The 16,967-nt window shown below is 33.3% G+C and overlaps 1 protein-coding gene across 2 annotated transcripts in view; it reads right to left on the bottom strand.

The window, feature by feature from the left end:
* LOC142333672 (tumor protein p63-regulated gene 1-like protein) overlaps positions 1 to 16,114 on the bottom strand; it is a 30,129-nt gene extending 14,015 nt beyond the window's left edge. The window contains exons 1-3 of one of the 2 annotated variants that reach the window (XM_075381084.1): positions 15,831 to 16,114; positions 9,928 to 10,099; positions 7,280 to 7,456 (exon numbers count right to left, since the gene is read on the bottom strand). In XM_075381084.1, the coding sequence (XP_075237199.1) occupies positions 7,280 to 7,456; positions 9,928 to 10,099; positions 15,831 to 16,005 (524 nt within the window). In that variant the 5' untranslated portion in view covers positions 16,006 to 16,114. The remainder of the gene's footprint in view (positions 1 to 7,279; positions 7,457 to 9,927; positions 10,100 to 15,830) is intronic. The other variant, XM_075381085.1, reaches the window with a different exon arrangement.
* Between the last annotated feature and the right edge of the window lie 853 nt (positions 16,115 to 16,967).

Here is a 16,967-nt window from a genome sequence, read left to right on the forward strand (position 1 = left end):
TTTCGATACGTCACTGCCAGCGGGTTTTGTTTTGTAAACGTTACGTTTCGGGGACTTGGAAAAAAGTAATCCGGTAAGAGTTACGTCCGGGGACCTGGCAAGCCATTCTACGGCTCCTCTACGACCTTTGTTAATTTGATAAACGATTGCTTATCGTTAAATTTAAAAAAAGAGGTTTCTCCGCGTTTTGCTGAAACCGTATGTTATTATTTAATTCTTATCCGACATTTTCTAGGATATTCGGTAAAATCCTATCGGCTAACAAGCTGCAGTAAGCACCTCCTGTAAGAGTGTCGTGTAAAATAAAAGGGCCTGTAATTTAATGACGGCGATTCCCGCCCCAACGTTGACCTGAGCGTGCTGCGTATAAGCTTCCGACATCAATCTGGGGTCATATCGCTCCAATATCGATAGTTTTGCTTATTCGCATCGCAGTTTAACATAAAAGTCGCTTCATCAATAAATATATTCGATTAGGAAAATTTGCGTCTACGTCTAATTATTGCATTATATCACGATACTCGACTCGACGGTCGGTCAAAATCATCTTCCGAAAGTTCTTGTACCAGATGTAGCTGCTTGTAAGGGTTAAATTTATTTCTTTTAAGAAATTTTTGAACCGAAAAGTAACCGTTGCCATGTCGAACGACAGCTTTCCGAATCGAAAAGGACTCGTCAACGGTTGTGACACCGTTTTCTCGGGCTACCGGTGCGAGGACGATGCTTTACGGTACCGGTTTCTTCGAATCTGGATCGCAGTCGATTTACTTATCGGTACTCCGTTTGCCAGTCTATTATTAAATAAATCTCATAGCTCTTGTAAAGGCCGAACTGTGCACCGTACCCGTACAGCATCGACAGAGTTATGAGCGGAGGGGGAAAGGAATGGGACCGTTTTAGTGCGATGGAGTGAGAATCAAACGCCGAGAATAGTGTTAATATCCGAGCCCGGTTCCACAATTTCAGAGCTTTAAAAAGTAGCCCGACAGCGAGATCGATATCGGCCAGTATGTCGGGTAACATCGAGCGCGTCAGGCGAGCGTCGGAAACTAGCCCCTTAAATCTCCACGCTTCGTATTTCCTAACGCCAGAACTTCAACATCGATTTCGGTAACGACAACATAAAGCGACCGTCCTGACGGCTACCGCTACAACGGATTATTATCTGTAACAGAAAATTCTTTCGGCAAATATAATTTTTTTCCTTCGGGTTTATCTTTAATTCAGAGGACGTGCGAATAAACGCCCGCAATTTATATTAACTTAAAGAGGCTATAATCCGGTAATGTAAATGACGTCAGGTTGTCCTCCAGGGCTTAAGTGAAAGACTTAAAGAGCGCTCGGTGAAAAACGGATATCGTTTGGACGATATAATTTTAAAATTCGATTTTGTTTTCGTATCTTTGCGTAACCGAAAAATAGCGTCGTATCAGAAAAGTAAATTTTTATATACGTTCGGTAATTTTAAAACTGCCGGAATTTTACGCCGCATTCTGTATAACAATTACAACGGTTATAATTAATCTTAAAAACGGTTATAATTAATTACACAAAAGTAACATTGTCGATCGACAAAACCGTCAATTTTTCTGTTTATCTGCAGCGTAAAATAAAGATTTATTTTCTTAATAAAATAAATTCTATTATTTAATTTACGATTAAATTTCGTAACGAACAAAAACGTTACGCGTCATTTATTTAATTTCATATCGTTACGACATACGATGTCTAAATAACATAAAAATAAACGATTAGGAAAACAGCGCAAGGGTCAAAAAAACCTTCCTTCTGTTAGAAAATAACGCGTAAAAGTACTAATTACACAACTATCTCGGTTATCGATTATTGCAACAATGTCGCTCTCGGCGTTGGCGTACAGTTTACAATGTAACAACTTATTCTTGAACGATAAAATCACCCTACGACCTAACTGATTTTTCTTAATTTTTTTATTAAAAAAAAGAAAGAGAGAAACGTCGGAATTATTATACGATCACCGCCTACAAAAGATAAAACTTATCTATTACAAGTCGCTTCTTATTATACGTCTGATAATTTATACGGTTTTAAATTTATTATCTTGAAGAAAACCGTTTACCACCGATAAAAAGTATCCCGTACTTTACCGGTAACTTAATTTTTAATAAAAAAAAAGATATTTCTGTTGTTTAAAGTTTTTAAAAAATCTTATCTAGTGTTTTTGAAAACGGTAACCGTTTTTAATTCTAACAGCGGCACATACGGCATCTGCAATACGAATCGTTTCATACGTAACCGATTCACAGAAAAAAGAATTAAATCGAACGAAAAACCGGGGAAAACTTTGATCGGAGCTTCGTCACAGAAAATATAATAAAAAGTAAAAAATAGACAAAAGAAATAACGTTAAGGTCGATAACTGAAGAGACTAAAATAAAAAATCTGATGCGGACACCGCACGACTTCCTTGTACGCCTATTAAATTACATATACGCATTTTTTGCTGCGCTTCGTTTAAGCTTATTTCGTTTGAAATTGAGATACGATCCTCCACTTTTTTAATAAAGCGGACGATTAAACGACTGCTGAAATATTAGTTTTTATTAACGTCAAATATCTATACGATTATTAATTCGACAATTTTATATGACATATTAGAATAGAGTAAAAGTCCCTTTATTACTATTTAAATAAATGTACGTCTTATATGTATCTAATACGATTTTTTTTTTAATTATTACGATATAACCGTCAATAAAATGATAACAAAAACGAATAATCAGATGTTTCACCAAATCATATGTGGACACCGCACGACTTACTTGTACGCCTATTAAATTGCATAAACGCATTTTTAAAAACAAAAGTACAAATAATTTTATTTCGTTAATAACTTGTGATATTTTTTCATTTTTTATCGTTATTAGCGAATTGTTATTTATTGTAAATTTTTTTTTACAATCGCAGAAGTTAATAATTATTAATAAATCATTATAATTAAATTAAAAATAAATTTAAAAAAAAACAGATGAAGTCTGATTCGAACCGATGTGCTTCCCCTGATACGATCCGACTATTTCATTAATTAAAATTTTATTAGGCTATAACTCTGGAACCGATGAAAATAAGTACCGCTTATGCTTCGTCGAAAAGTTCTCGATAAGGGCTTATTACTGCGGTTAAAAAACGTCCAAAATCCAATTTCGTTTGGATTTTGGACTTTTTTGCACGGTCCTGGTTTATTCGATCGCGGCCAAAAGGGGAGGCGCACAAGTAAATGTTAGGACAACAGTCCTAAATCCAAAATTTCGACATCTTACGGGTAATCGTTTTCGAGTTACGCGAGATACATATTTACGTACAGATATCACGCCGAAACTAGTCAAAATGAATATTTCCGTTGAAATCTTAAACCTGAAATTTTTCACGATCGCAATACTTACTTCGCTTCGTACAAGGAAGTAAAAATAACTATTTGTCCGTCGGAACGCGGACAGAAAATTCAAGGTTTGTTCGAATATTTTTAATCGGTATTACTTAAAAATTCATCCGAAACACGCGTACTACCTCGAACGAAACGGTTAAACTATCTACGCCGTTGAAGTCGTCTGTCGATGTAAAATTTCCGAGTTTTTGTACTATTCGAGCGCACAACTCGACACGAGCGTCCAGTATCTCCAGAAAGTTTACCGAGCGATATTCCTGAAGAACGTAAGACCGACCGACGAATTTCGTGCAGACTGCCGTCGTGTGTCGTATAAAACCTACGATCGGCTACGCTTCCCGTTTGACAAGATCTAAAAAATAGCAGATTTATTTGGTACGGCGTTGTCGGAAAAAAAGCCGTAAAAATGTTCTGGCATTCAGAATACGACAGGACGATTAAATAATGTTACGCGATAAACGTACGTCGTACTTCCGCTATAAAAAGAGCCGACAACTCGTGCGAGCTATCCGTTTTGACCCGATCTAGTAATTTCAGCAAAATATCTCTCCTGTAACAACAAACGTACGAGCGTGGATCGCACGACGTATTGAACTCCTCGTTGTCCTTCTTCGTTATATTTGTTTTACGATTATTTATTTTCAGAATGAATCGCCTTCCTGGCGATAATTATCTGCCGCTCGGCATTTATTCTAACGCGTCTTGGATTTTTGCAAAACAAGATGTAATCGGTGATAACTACTACTCCGAACTTTTCCTTAAATTCCTGCGGAGCTTCTACGTAAATCAAGGGGTCAGACTACATCCTTGCACTACTCCTTTCTGAATAGTAGAACGCTTTTCTCTATTTTCTGTTTTAACCGCTACTTTGATCCGGTATAGATCGCAAATAATTTTTCCTCATATTTAAGTATATATTTTCTTAAAATTTTAATCGGAGGAACGGAATATCATTCTTGTACCTTGCCTTTTAGAAATCGAACCGGTTTTAATCCGATAAATCTTCTACCGCGATAAAAAAGTTACCGTCGTTTTTTAGACGTGCAAGATCTAATTTTAAATTTCTGGGCTATAATTTACGCAATATAGATTATTACAACGCTTCATTGTTATACGGAGACAACCGCCGTAAATTTATCTACTAACATTAATGTAGGTCATCGAATATTTACGTAGGCTGTAAATACATACTTATTTAAATATATCGTCGATAAATGTTTATCGACGATTCATTTTTCAAACGGTATTGTAATTTTTAGTTAGAATTATTAGTAAATTTATGCGAGATATCGGTGTATTTTTACCGAAATTGTAGAAATTCATAGGAAAAAATAAACCCCCGACGACTGAAAAATATTAATTAAATTTCAATTAACAATTTTAGTACGACTTGCACGGTTTTGCCCCTGACAGAATTTTATTTCAAACGTTCGGTTTTTAGATATTAATACTTTTTTTACATAATATTTGCAAAATACCGAGTATTCCGGGACGTATTCCCCGAACTTCAGGTACCGATTCGGGACACCAAGGCGAGCAAAAAGTTCATATCTTTGTTTTCCTTCCGGATGCCGTTTTTTGATTTTCAAGAAAAAAGTTATTTCTCGGCGACGGGTAAACCCGCTTTAATTAAATTTGGCAAATCTACGACCGGCAACGTAAAAACGTTTTGAAAACGTCACCTCAAAAATGTCAAATCGGCAACCGCCTTAATTATTTAATTTTCAATATATTTGTAATTACTTGTACGATAAAATTTTTACTTACGACGAAATGTTTTAAGCGTTTTATTTTGAAAATGACACCTCGTTTGTAAAAATCCGTTAAAAAACGATCGAGTTATTGCAGACGATTATCCTGCACAACGCTTGCGCACTGTAAAGCTAGCCGACAATTTTTATTATTAATAACTTTTATTACGTATATCGGATGAAATAAATCGATGCAAAAAATGAAAAATTATACGAAGTAAACGTTTTCAAGATTTTTTTGACAAACTAAATAAAAACTAAACTATCCGTAATACAAAACGGTAACCGAATAAGGAACGATAAACACCGAACCAAAATAATGCCTCAAGAGCGCAAAATAAAAACTAATAATAAAACTACCCTAAAAAAATAAACCTATTAACCTTAATAAACAAAACCTAAACTTAAAACAACAAGTGTGGACAGTCGTAAACATAAACTAAACAAATCGCATAAAAACTAACAAAATACCTACAAATATAAAACTACAATAAACATGTGACAACCGTAAACGCAAAATTAAACCGACCAAAACAAGAATAAACAACATACAAAATCTATACCGACTCCTATCGGTAAAAACTTACGCGAAACAAAATAAAAATAACAAATATAGCAGAATAAACAAAACATCAAAAATAAAGTAAAACGTAAAACCGAAAACTAAACGGATAAGTCGACAACCTGAAATTCAGGAAAACATTTAACCCTATTACTAACCGCCTACAAACTTATTCTGCTGCTCAAAAGTTCTCGACCGCGTCTGTATGCGGGACATTCGTCGCAACTGCTAATCGCGATTCGCCAGCTTCGGGGCTCGAAAGCAGTTTATGCAGGTAGGGGGATCCCTGTCCTTTCTACCCTGATAATCCTTCGCCAGATGCCCGTCCTTGCCGCAGAAGGAAAAAATTCCTTCTCCTTGCAAACCCCGGCTACGTAGCCGAGGCTCTGACGACGAAAACATCGACCGACGTTTAAATAATCTTTAATTTTACGCGACCGAACCGTTTTCTAGGAATTTTGTTCACAACACAATCTCTTCTCGCATTGCACCGAATTACATTCTCTGCGGCTAGCCCGGAATTCTTTCACAGACTTATCTGTATTTTAAACTCTTACCGCATCGACAAACCTTTCCTCGACGATACGTCGTGTAACGTCGTATACAGTTAACCGTGACCTGAAGACCTTTGGGGTGACAGTCGTGAGGGGATATTTATTTATCGCTTCATTATTTCTGATTCTTTAGCCACGATTCGTACATCCTAAACGCCAACTATCCTCGGTCCTTTTTTCCCGGCTTCCAGGCTCTTCACCATCTCACCCTTTGTCTCTGAGCCTTCACGACTTCTACTACCGTCCTCTTTGTCGGTATCGTTTCAGTCATCTGTTGCTGTCCCGTACCGGCTCTGAAACTCTCTATGTATCCCTGTAGTCTATCAACACGTTCGGCTGTTAAAATCGTCGTTATACATATCGCACTCCTCTCTGTAACGTTCTACTTCTCAACCTCATTACGGAGAGCATTTTACATTCCGATCACCTCTGTCACCACGACGACAATCGCTCTTCTAGATTTTTAACGGCTGCTACTTTAACCTTTCTGGTTTTCAACGGCGATACGACCTGTCGATCGGCTTGTTGTACGACCGAACGGTCGGTCCATTAATTCTACGTCTGAATCTACATCAGGACCCTGTGCGCATTTCTCCTCCTTTTCTTTCGCTTCTCTTTCCTCCTTCTCCTTTTGCCTCGTTTCTCTCCGCATTAGCCTGCATCGCCTATTATGCTCCGCTTGTATTTTCGATTCCTCTGCCTTTTGTATCTTTTCTGCCCGGGCGGCCTTTCACCGCAAACAGCCGGGTGAACACGGGCCCTTCGATTGCAAAAGCGACTGCGGGACCGCAGTCCCGCAAAAGGAAGACCTTTATTATTATTATTACTACCCTTACAAAAGGGTTTATTAAACCCTTTTATTACCCTTATTAAAGGGTAGCGAGGGTAGCAAAGGGTAGCAAGTCGGTATTACGTAATTACAAAAACGTTATTTTAATATAATAATAAATAAATTTTGAAGTAAAATATTTAACTGTTTGATACTTACGGAATTAAAGAATTATTCGGATACACGAGACCACCGACAATGACAGTGTCGATATCTGATAACAACACCTTACAATGATCTAATAATTTTAAAGCGATAAAATCGTATTTTATTGTTATAACCGTTGAAGTTGTTAAAACAATGAGGCGTTCCTTCTCGTTATCCCAGCTGCTAATCCTAAAAATTAAAAACAAAATTAAAATAATATTTCATTAAATCGCATGCCGTTTTACATAAAAAGAAAACGTACGTGAAAAAATTGCGTTAATTGTCAGATGGCATTAGGCTAGGCTCATAGGAATAATTACAATATATAACAATGTTAATTAATAAGTTTTCCGATTTAACGGTTTGAATGCCAGATAGATAACCTGTTACGACTGGATAGTAGTAAGCAGTAATGAGAGTAGAGTATTAAAATATATTTTTATAATTTAAAAATAAAAAGTAGTAAATATCGTATCGCTAAATGTCCATATCGGTGACGACATTTTGTCTATAAAAAAAACATCATTTCCATACTTCAACGGTATATTTCTCCGTTCCTTTTTTCGTCATCGTAATTTTCAACTCCTTTTAATCCAAATATTCTCAGTTAAGGCCTTCTACAAAATTTCTCTACTTGCCTCGATCCGTGAATAATCTCTCTTCCGTTATTCTCACCGCATCCCCTCTCTGACGCACATCCTCCAACACAGTATTTATCGGTTTCATCTTCATCTACTATCTGTTTCCTCTGCATGCGTTACCCTATTCGGTAATCTTTCCTCATCCGTCCTTTTAATATGTCCAAATCACCTGAATTTTGATCTTCCGATCGACTCGACAAGGCTTTTAGATATCGGTTCATCTCTTATCATACCGCTCTTTATCCACTCCCTTCTTGTCTTCCCTAGCGTGCTTCTCCAGATATCATTTCACTTGCCTGTATTCAATCCTCCATCTTTCTACAGTGCAGGTAAGAATCGGCACAAAGTACGCTTTACACCGCAAAGGTACCTCCTTGTTACAAATCAGACTTCTTACGCCGATAAAATCCCGCGCCTACTGTATTCTTGTACTTATTTCTTTAACCGTTCTCCCACCCTTAGGAAAACTTTTTCCAGTTAAGTAACCTCTTTTACCATTTTTATTTTTCTACCGTTCATAATACGTACATTGAATTTCCCTTTCTCTTGCGCAACCGTTTTACTTTGCTCAACGATAAAATGCATACCGCATTTCCACCGATTTATCGCATACTCGACATCTCTTTTATAACTAGGTCATCTGCAAATAACAAGTTGCTCGTTCCTTCTGTTATTTCCTTTTTAACTTTCTTAAAGAATAAAAAAAAAATTATTATAAAAGTTAGTTCCTTCCTCGTCTCAATTCATTCTCTATCTCAAATCGATCTGACCTTTCCAGCCTTGTCCTGATGCAACTCTTGCTCCCCTCATGCGTAACTTAAACCGTCCGGATGTCTGCTTTATCTACATTTCCTTCTTCTAGCACCTACCGCACAACTTCCCTATTCGTGTTATCGTATGCCTTTACTATGTCCAAGAATCCCTATTAATTTCTTATTATAATCCCGCTTCTTCTTACTCGATTGTCTCGGCGCAAATATTGCATACGCAGTAGATCTACCGTATCTGAATCTCATCTGCTCCTTTACCAACACCCTCTCTGTCTTCCTTCTGATGCGGTAATGTAATACCGACATAATTACCGTATAACATCTTGTCCCCTTTTTTAAATACCTAATAACCTGCATGCAGGTCAAACTTATCGCGATATAGTTAAACGTTGTACACGGTCTGTACAAAATGTTCTGGACTAAGGTTTCAAAAATGGAACTGGCGGTGTAATCTTGTGACTGTGGTCGTTACTTGTTGAGAGAAGAGTAATGAACAACATAACCGAAGCTCGATCGGCTTGTGTTAGCGATTTGTTTTGTATATCCGTTTTTTAAGATATTTTTACGTCTATTGTTGGATTTAAAAAAAAAGAAAAACATATAAACATAAAATTTTGTTTTTTGCTTGAAAAATAAGCGTTACAGAAACGTTTGAAATGATAAAACAAGCGCATGGCGATTAAGCGATGTCTTGTTCACGTGTGTTTAAGTGGTTTGCTCGTTCTATTGACGGTTGGATTCATTAGAAAATGATGAGAGAGGAGATAGGCCAATAACTAGCTGAAGCGATAAAAGTGTTTATAACAGCGCGTGAATTACTGGATGCTACCTACCGAGATTCCTGAAAAGTTTATCAGAGTGAATTCTTCATGCGCAACTATATTTTAATAAAACCAAGGGCTGGTTCCTGCTTCATGATTCTACACAGTTTTTTTTCAATAATACAATATAAAGCAATACGACGTAAATGTACTAACTGTAGAAGGCAAAGATTGAAATATATGAAACAGAGCGCTGAGGATAAACGATGTAGTAAATATATAATTAAAAGATTAACGTAGAACAGAAATAGTAGAAGAAAGAACATGCAATAGAACAAATGGTAATCGCACAATACTGCATATTAATATACTTAATAAATTTTTGCTTTTGGACAAATACATTAATTTTTCTGATTCTAAGCAAACGGTTATTAGGATCTCATATATACAAATAAGTAATTTAAAATTAATAGACGTTTGAAACGTACTCTGTTAAAAGCCAAGCACCGATATAATCACCATCTTCGTCAGAAACGACTGATTTTCTACATTCTTCAACAGCCAGTTCGATTAGACCAGCTCTATTGGAAAAATATTCTTCTACACCTTCTCCCCACCAAGGCACTATAGCTGTACTACTGTCGCTGCTACATCCGACATCTAATGAAAAAAACCAAACAAGACGAATTAGTGAATGCAGATGTAAAATAATATAATTATAAAAGGTAACCTCAAAACATTCCTAAAATCGGTATGTTAAAACCAAGAAAATAGTAATAGTAATTTAAAACGTGGAAAATTTTGTTTTATAAATCGGCAGAAATATTGATATAACAATACGCTAAGATTTTTTTCTTCTTTAACAGCAGCAACAGCTAAATTTTACTCTTGCGTGTAACACCGCAGTTTAAAATTTTCATCTTGCTTAATAATAATATAAAAATTGCAGATTTTACAAGAGATAATAAATTCCTTGAAAAAGCAAATAGTTATGTAACAGAAGGAAATCTTTGAGGAAATAATTGTCAGAGACTGAAAAATCAGTGCGAATTTTCACTTACAGTAGTGTTGTGCAAATTAATGGAAATCATTTTTAATTTTAACAAACTTTTATATTTTACTTATATACACCACACAATCTTGTTAGTATGATATATGTCCGTATCTTTGCACTTTATCACCTCTTTTACTCTTTTTTCAGGATAAGCTGAATTAGTTTTACACACTAATCTTTAAATACTTCACCCTGAAACCAAATACTGTTAGCATACTTAAATCATCTTCTTCTTCCATCTAGCTCAGTGGTGGTGAACCTGTGATTTGCGGGTCAGACACTGACCCATGAAGGCTTTTTAGTGACCCGCATGTTGATTTTTATAAACTTATCTTTTATATCATAAAAGAGAAAACAGACAGTCAAAAATGTTTAAATATTAAGTATAAATATCGAATTTATAAAAAAAAAAGTATTTCCAAGTGTATATTGGCTAACTGACTTTCTGTATCGCTGCACCTATGTATGACTCATGACAGTCGGTCATAAACTTGTCATGCATTGAGGAACAGGGATGTATCAGGATGTTGAACTAATCGGTGCCTTGGCGTACGAGTCTAGAAGTGTTTAATAATTCGACTTTATTATTATTTTTTTATGATTACATTTTCCCATCTACATATGTATATAAATCAAGAACGTTAATAAAAAATTTCTTCTAAAATTACTGTATTCTAATAGTATTAATTTTCAAGTAGCCCGCTGCATTGTTTGCCATGGGAAACCTCTTTCAGAAGGAGAGTTTGTAAAATAAGCGTTTTTAGAATGTAGTGCTGCTTTTTTAGAAGATTTTAAAGAAAAAGGCTTGATTATAAAGCGTTTAAATGAGTTACCAATAAGCCACAATAAAATTAAAGATCAACTAATAGAATTACAAAGACATATTACTTCACAAATACATAACTTAAAGTATGCGGAAATATATTCAACTGCTTTCGATGAGAGTAATGATGTAAATGGTTACAAACAACTAGCAGGTTTTGCTCTATATAAATCTGGTAATATAACTAAAGAAGAGCTAATGAAACTGATCATGTTGGAAGGCAAGTGTACCAGTTTTGATTTTTTAAAGAATTTGATAATGCATTAAAGAAATGGATATTGACCTACAGAAAATTGTTTCTGTAACAACAGACGGTGCACCCAGTATGATGGGAAAAAACATCGGTTTCATTCAGTAGCTTAAGCAAAATATTAGACATTCTTTGATTGAATTTCATCGTATAATACGCCAGCAAGTTCTAAGTGCAAAGCAAGGTTTAAAAACATTTTCTAATGAAATTTCAGTTGTAATGAAAGTCACCGACTTTATAAATGCAAACATCTTAATAAACTAGACTTTGCACAATATTAGAGGAAATTGAATGCCAATATTCTGGGATTTTGACATAAAACATTTGATGGCTCCGTTGTGGTCAATTTCTTAATCGGTTTGTCAGTTTATTAGAAGAAATAAAGCTCTTTTTGAATGAAAAAAAAACAAACAATACTTATGACAAATTTTCAAATATAGATCGATTAAATGATGTTCTGTGACAACACTTAGCATTTCAGTGAACCGATTAAAACCCTTCAGGGAAATTGACAAATTGTATTAATGATGTTTGAAAATATAACATTTATGACGAAAATTGACATCTTAACTGAAGATTTGGAAATTAAAATCATGAAATATTTTCCTAGATTACAAAAAAACACTTGCCATTCAAGAAAATGCAATAAAAAATGTTTAATCATTATACATGAAATAAAACAAGCTTTTCAGGAGATTTAATCGATTTAAAAGTTTGGAAAATACATTTCACTTTATTCTATACATATACAAAACAGAATTCGAAACAAAGGAGTTAACTGAATTCATGCAATTAGGTATTCATGATTTAGAAAGGGGGCTGAACTTTAAAGCAGTAAAGTGTGGAAAAATAAATTTGAAAAATCGATTTCTTAAGTAGAAGGAAATATTTCTGAAAGTAGTGCAGATAATAATGATCCCACAGTAAAAACTGAAAATATTATATTAAACGTTTGGGATTCTTTACCAAACAAGTTTATATTGATGAAGAAACTCAATAATGTTCTTTTAACTATGTTTGGGTCCACATATTTGTGTGAAAAATTGTTTTCCTCAAAGAATTTTGTAAAATCCACGAGGAGAAATAAATCTGGACATGAATTAACTGGAAAATGCGCTAAACTAATGAATATGGAATACAAACCTAATATTAAGAAACTATCTGAAAATAAGCAACAACAAATTTTACGTTAAATATAATTCTATCAACTTTATAATACATACACATATCTGTAACTAAGTAATTTTTAAAACAAAATCGAAACAAAAACCTTTTTAGACGATTTTAAAATGAGAACCAAAAAAAGTGTCAACTCTCAAGTTTTTCTGTTAACAAATTTTCGGTGTTTCCATATTATTGGTACCCTTTTTACCACACCCTCCCCCCTCTTTCCAAGTGATGCCACTGACTTGGTGACCCATGGGCTAGTATTAAAAAAAATAATAAACAAAATTTGACCCACTTCTCAAAAAAGCTAGCCATCATTGGTTTAGCTTCTTCATTTCCTGAATATTTCATTTTATTTCTTGAATATGCCCAATAAATTTTTGAATAGATTTTGATCGGGTAATTTTCCTGGCCAGTCTAACAAATATTATTATCGCTTAAGAAAAATGAGATCTACAAGAAGCATAACTCTTTTTTCAAAATGACTGTTTTTTCTGTATTCATCATTCCTTTGATACGAACAGCACAATAAGATCCTTCAAGAGAAAAACATTCCATAAACATTTTTTTACTGGGTGTTTCACCGACTGAACAATGTATTTCATGAGAAACAGACTTTTCATTTACAATCTGAATAAATTGTAGACATTTTTTCTGCAATTAAATACAAAAAAAAATCACTATTGGTTTGACCAATCTTCAAAAAGTTCAATTTACATATTTCTTAGCCCAAGGATGGTCTCTTTTTCTTAATATTTCCTGTTAGGAGTTGCTTTTTTCAATGGACATCATGCTTTCTGAGCTCATTTAAGCAATATCTGTTGCACAATTGAATCATGAAGCCAGCCATTTTCCTTTGAAAATCACACTTGATGTTTTAGGATTAACTTTTAGGAAAGTTCCTTTTTTTATCCAAAGAATAGAGCATCCACCTGTTCATGACATGAACTATATAATGAATTATTATGTAATCATCAGAATAAATTACTTATTTATTTAATTAAGTAATTCAATTATTAAACTTTTTTTTCTAGGCTTTATATAATTCTAAATTTATATTAAATTTAAAAAAATAAAAATAAAAATATTCTAGAAGTACATATCTTTGTTTTTCTCAACCTTACAACTAAATTTAAAGGATGACTGCATAACTAGCTGGTAAGATATCATCTCTTTTTCTGCCAAACCTTTCCTTTTTTCATGGCTCAACAGAAAAACCTATTTTTTCAGGGGATAACAGAATCAACAGCTTTTCAGCTCTTTTCACACTGAGCTTCAATTTGATATAAAGACATTAAAGAATGTTCACGGAAGTTATGATTTCAGTTATTTATTTTTTGGTGTAAGATCCCTCAAAAATAGCATATTGAATGATCAAAATAAAAAATTTGACAACAAGTAGTAGTTAAAAATCAATACACTAATTTTTAAAAAGTAAACAAATTTTTATAAAGTAAACTTTATAAAACATAGTATCTTTACCCTTGATTATAACAAATGACAACTGTGAGCTCAGCTGTTTATAAAATAATCAACAATGATATCTTTCAAGGGGGATTGTGATTGAATTAACTGAAATGTCCTTCTAAAGTACAATGCTTCCACTAATTTGCACAACACTGTTCTCTTCGCAAAACTCTAACGGTTCATGGATTCAAAAATGTTGTAACAAATCTAACTAGCAATTATCTAGTTCTGCACAATGTAAAAGCTCTATAGTACCTGCTATCTTTCAAGTACTATAATATGCCAACAGATATTTATGTTTTTTTTTCCATTTGAAATGGTTTATGGAAAAGGAAATAATACAAGATGCTGACAATGACATCATCAGTAATGCAATGAAGTTAACCAAAAAAAGGTTTCTAAAAAAATAGATTTCAGAAATATTAGAAAAAAAATATACGAGCACTGACAAAAGTTTACAGCTGCTGAAAGTAACTAATTAAAAAGTAAATATAATGTAAAACTTTTACATTATGTAACTTACACAGTTGTCATACTTTAAAGAGAATGTTAACAGGCTTGAAAATATATTACGCGTTTACCTTATTTAATTAAAGGGTTCATTATCAGGCAGGCAATTAGATCTATGCAAACGGAACATTTCATATCACAGTAAAAAAAAAAATTATCGTAAATTAAAACGCATATCTCTAGAATCATTATTCAATACTGATGTATCGTTTTTATTAATCTTTTCTGTGCTTCATACACATACTGATTCTCTCTCATTGTATTTTACTCACCATGTTTAAAAAAAAGAAATATTTTCTTTTGTATCTTATAAAGCAGTGGAAAATTTATTATTTGATAAAGAAGACACTAGACAGTGTAACATCAAGGTAAAGGCTAGCAGAAGCAAAGAAGCATGCAGCTGCTGACTTGTTAATGTTTACTTTTTCTTTTAGAACATACATTATTAACATTAAATGACACAAATTTTATTGCCTAGTTAAATATTTATAATTTCTCAAAATTTTATTACAATTCACTTTATTTTAAGAAGAAATTTACTGTAACTTACGCTACTAAACAAATCAAAGTTACGACTATTATCTACACACCTGCAGAAGCACTTTTTACATGTAGTAAAAATATAAAACACAATTTCCCACAATAATACATGACCCACCGATAAGACATACCAAAATTGCACAATTCAAAACTTAAGAGAAAAACAAACGAAGATAAAGTTTTTATTGCCCCTTTATATACACAGTTTGGTTAAACAACTTTAAAAAAATGTTTAAACAAGGCATATCATGGTTTTAAAAATTCAATTTGTATAATTTTTATTTAATTATAAAGTAAATGAACTTTTTATTAAAAAAACATTCAACATTTAACAATGAAAAGAAATAAATAAAAGGAAAATTACGAAGTCATTGAAAATACCGCCTAAGGAATTGACAATTTAATCCATGTACAGTACAGTTCTCATACTTTAAAGAAAATGTTAACAGGCTTGAAAATATATTACGCGTTTACCTTATTTAATTAAAGGGTTCATTATCAGGCAGGCAATTAGATCTATGCAAACGGAACATTTCATATCACAGTAAAAAAAAAAATTATCGTAAATTAAAAGGCATACCTCTAGAATCATTATTCAATACTGATGTATCGTTTTTATTTAATGCAGACGAAGAAAACAATACATTGTCTTCGGAACGATTTAGTTTCATATCGCTATCGGAATCATTTATTTGCAAAGTAGTACCTTTAAAATCGATTGTCGGTCCTTCACCTAACTCTTCATTCGACATCATATTTATATTATTTATGAAGTAATCTAAATATTTATTATAATAAAATTACAGGTGTTTATAAACCTGATCAAACAACATCGACTTTGTTGGTTAACTACTTATATTATGACAGTTTTATCGCGCATGTGTTCTACAAAAGAGTGAATTGATCTCAACGACGGGATGCGGCATTCTATTTAGACTTGAACTGCAACATACAAGTCAACCTTTAAACAACTCTACGTTATTAATTAATTACAGAAAGCTTTCTTTTTATAACCCTACATAAGTTTAATATAGATGGTTTGAGGGACAAACTCTTATTACTCCCGAATTTCATGTGAAAAAGAAAATTAGCTGTTGCTAAATAGTTTAGACATAACATGAAATATAAATCCATATCTATTGTTATGCAACTATTGATTCAAAGTACGCGTTATTTACGATCAAACCTTCTTGAAAAATAATTACAAAAAAATTGTATTCCTGCCGAAAATCAAATCCTATTCGACGTAGCCCAGAAATCTAAAAGTACTCGAAAAACGGAGAAAAAATTCGAGAAATTATATCAGATTCTCATAAGAATATAGCATCACAAGAACGCAATCTTTTCAATAAAAGGGAAAAATACTAACGATTATATCTCAAAAATTCCTTAATAAAATTTTAACCGATCATATTATAGCGTTATTGTGGCCGATTAAAATATTAAACGGACGATAAAAATAAACAATATTTACATTACAATAAAAAAATGCAAGTAAAAATTCTAAAAATAATTATCTAATACCTAGATTTCATTTTATGAAATTTTACCCAAGGCCAGTAAAGGAGGGTTAAGTGCTTGGAGCTGTCTAGGTATATATTTTACACACACACACACATATATATAATATATATATATATATGTATATATATATATATATGTTTGTACCCGCTTTAACTGGACAGATTTTCATTAAATAGCTATTAAAAAATTTGTT

Source organism: Lycorma delicatula, chromosome 13 (assembly GCF_047948215.1).
Source record: "Lycorma delicatula isolate Av1 chromosome 13, ASM4794821v1, whole genome shotgun sequence".
In the NCBI taxonomy this organism is placed as follows: Eukaryota; Metazoa; Arthropoda; class Insecta; order Hemiptera; family Fulgoridae; genus Lycorma; species Lycorma delicatula.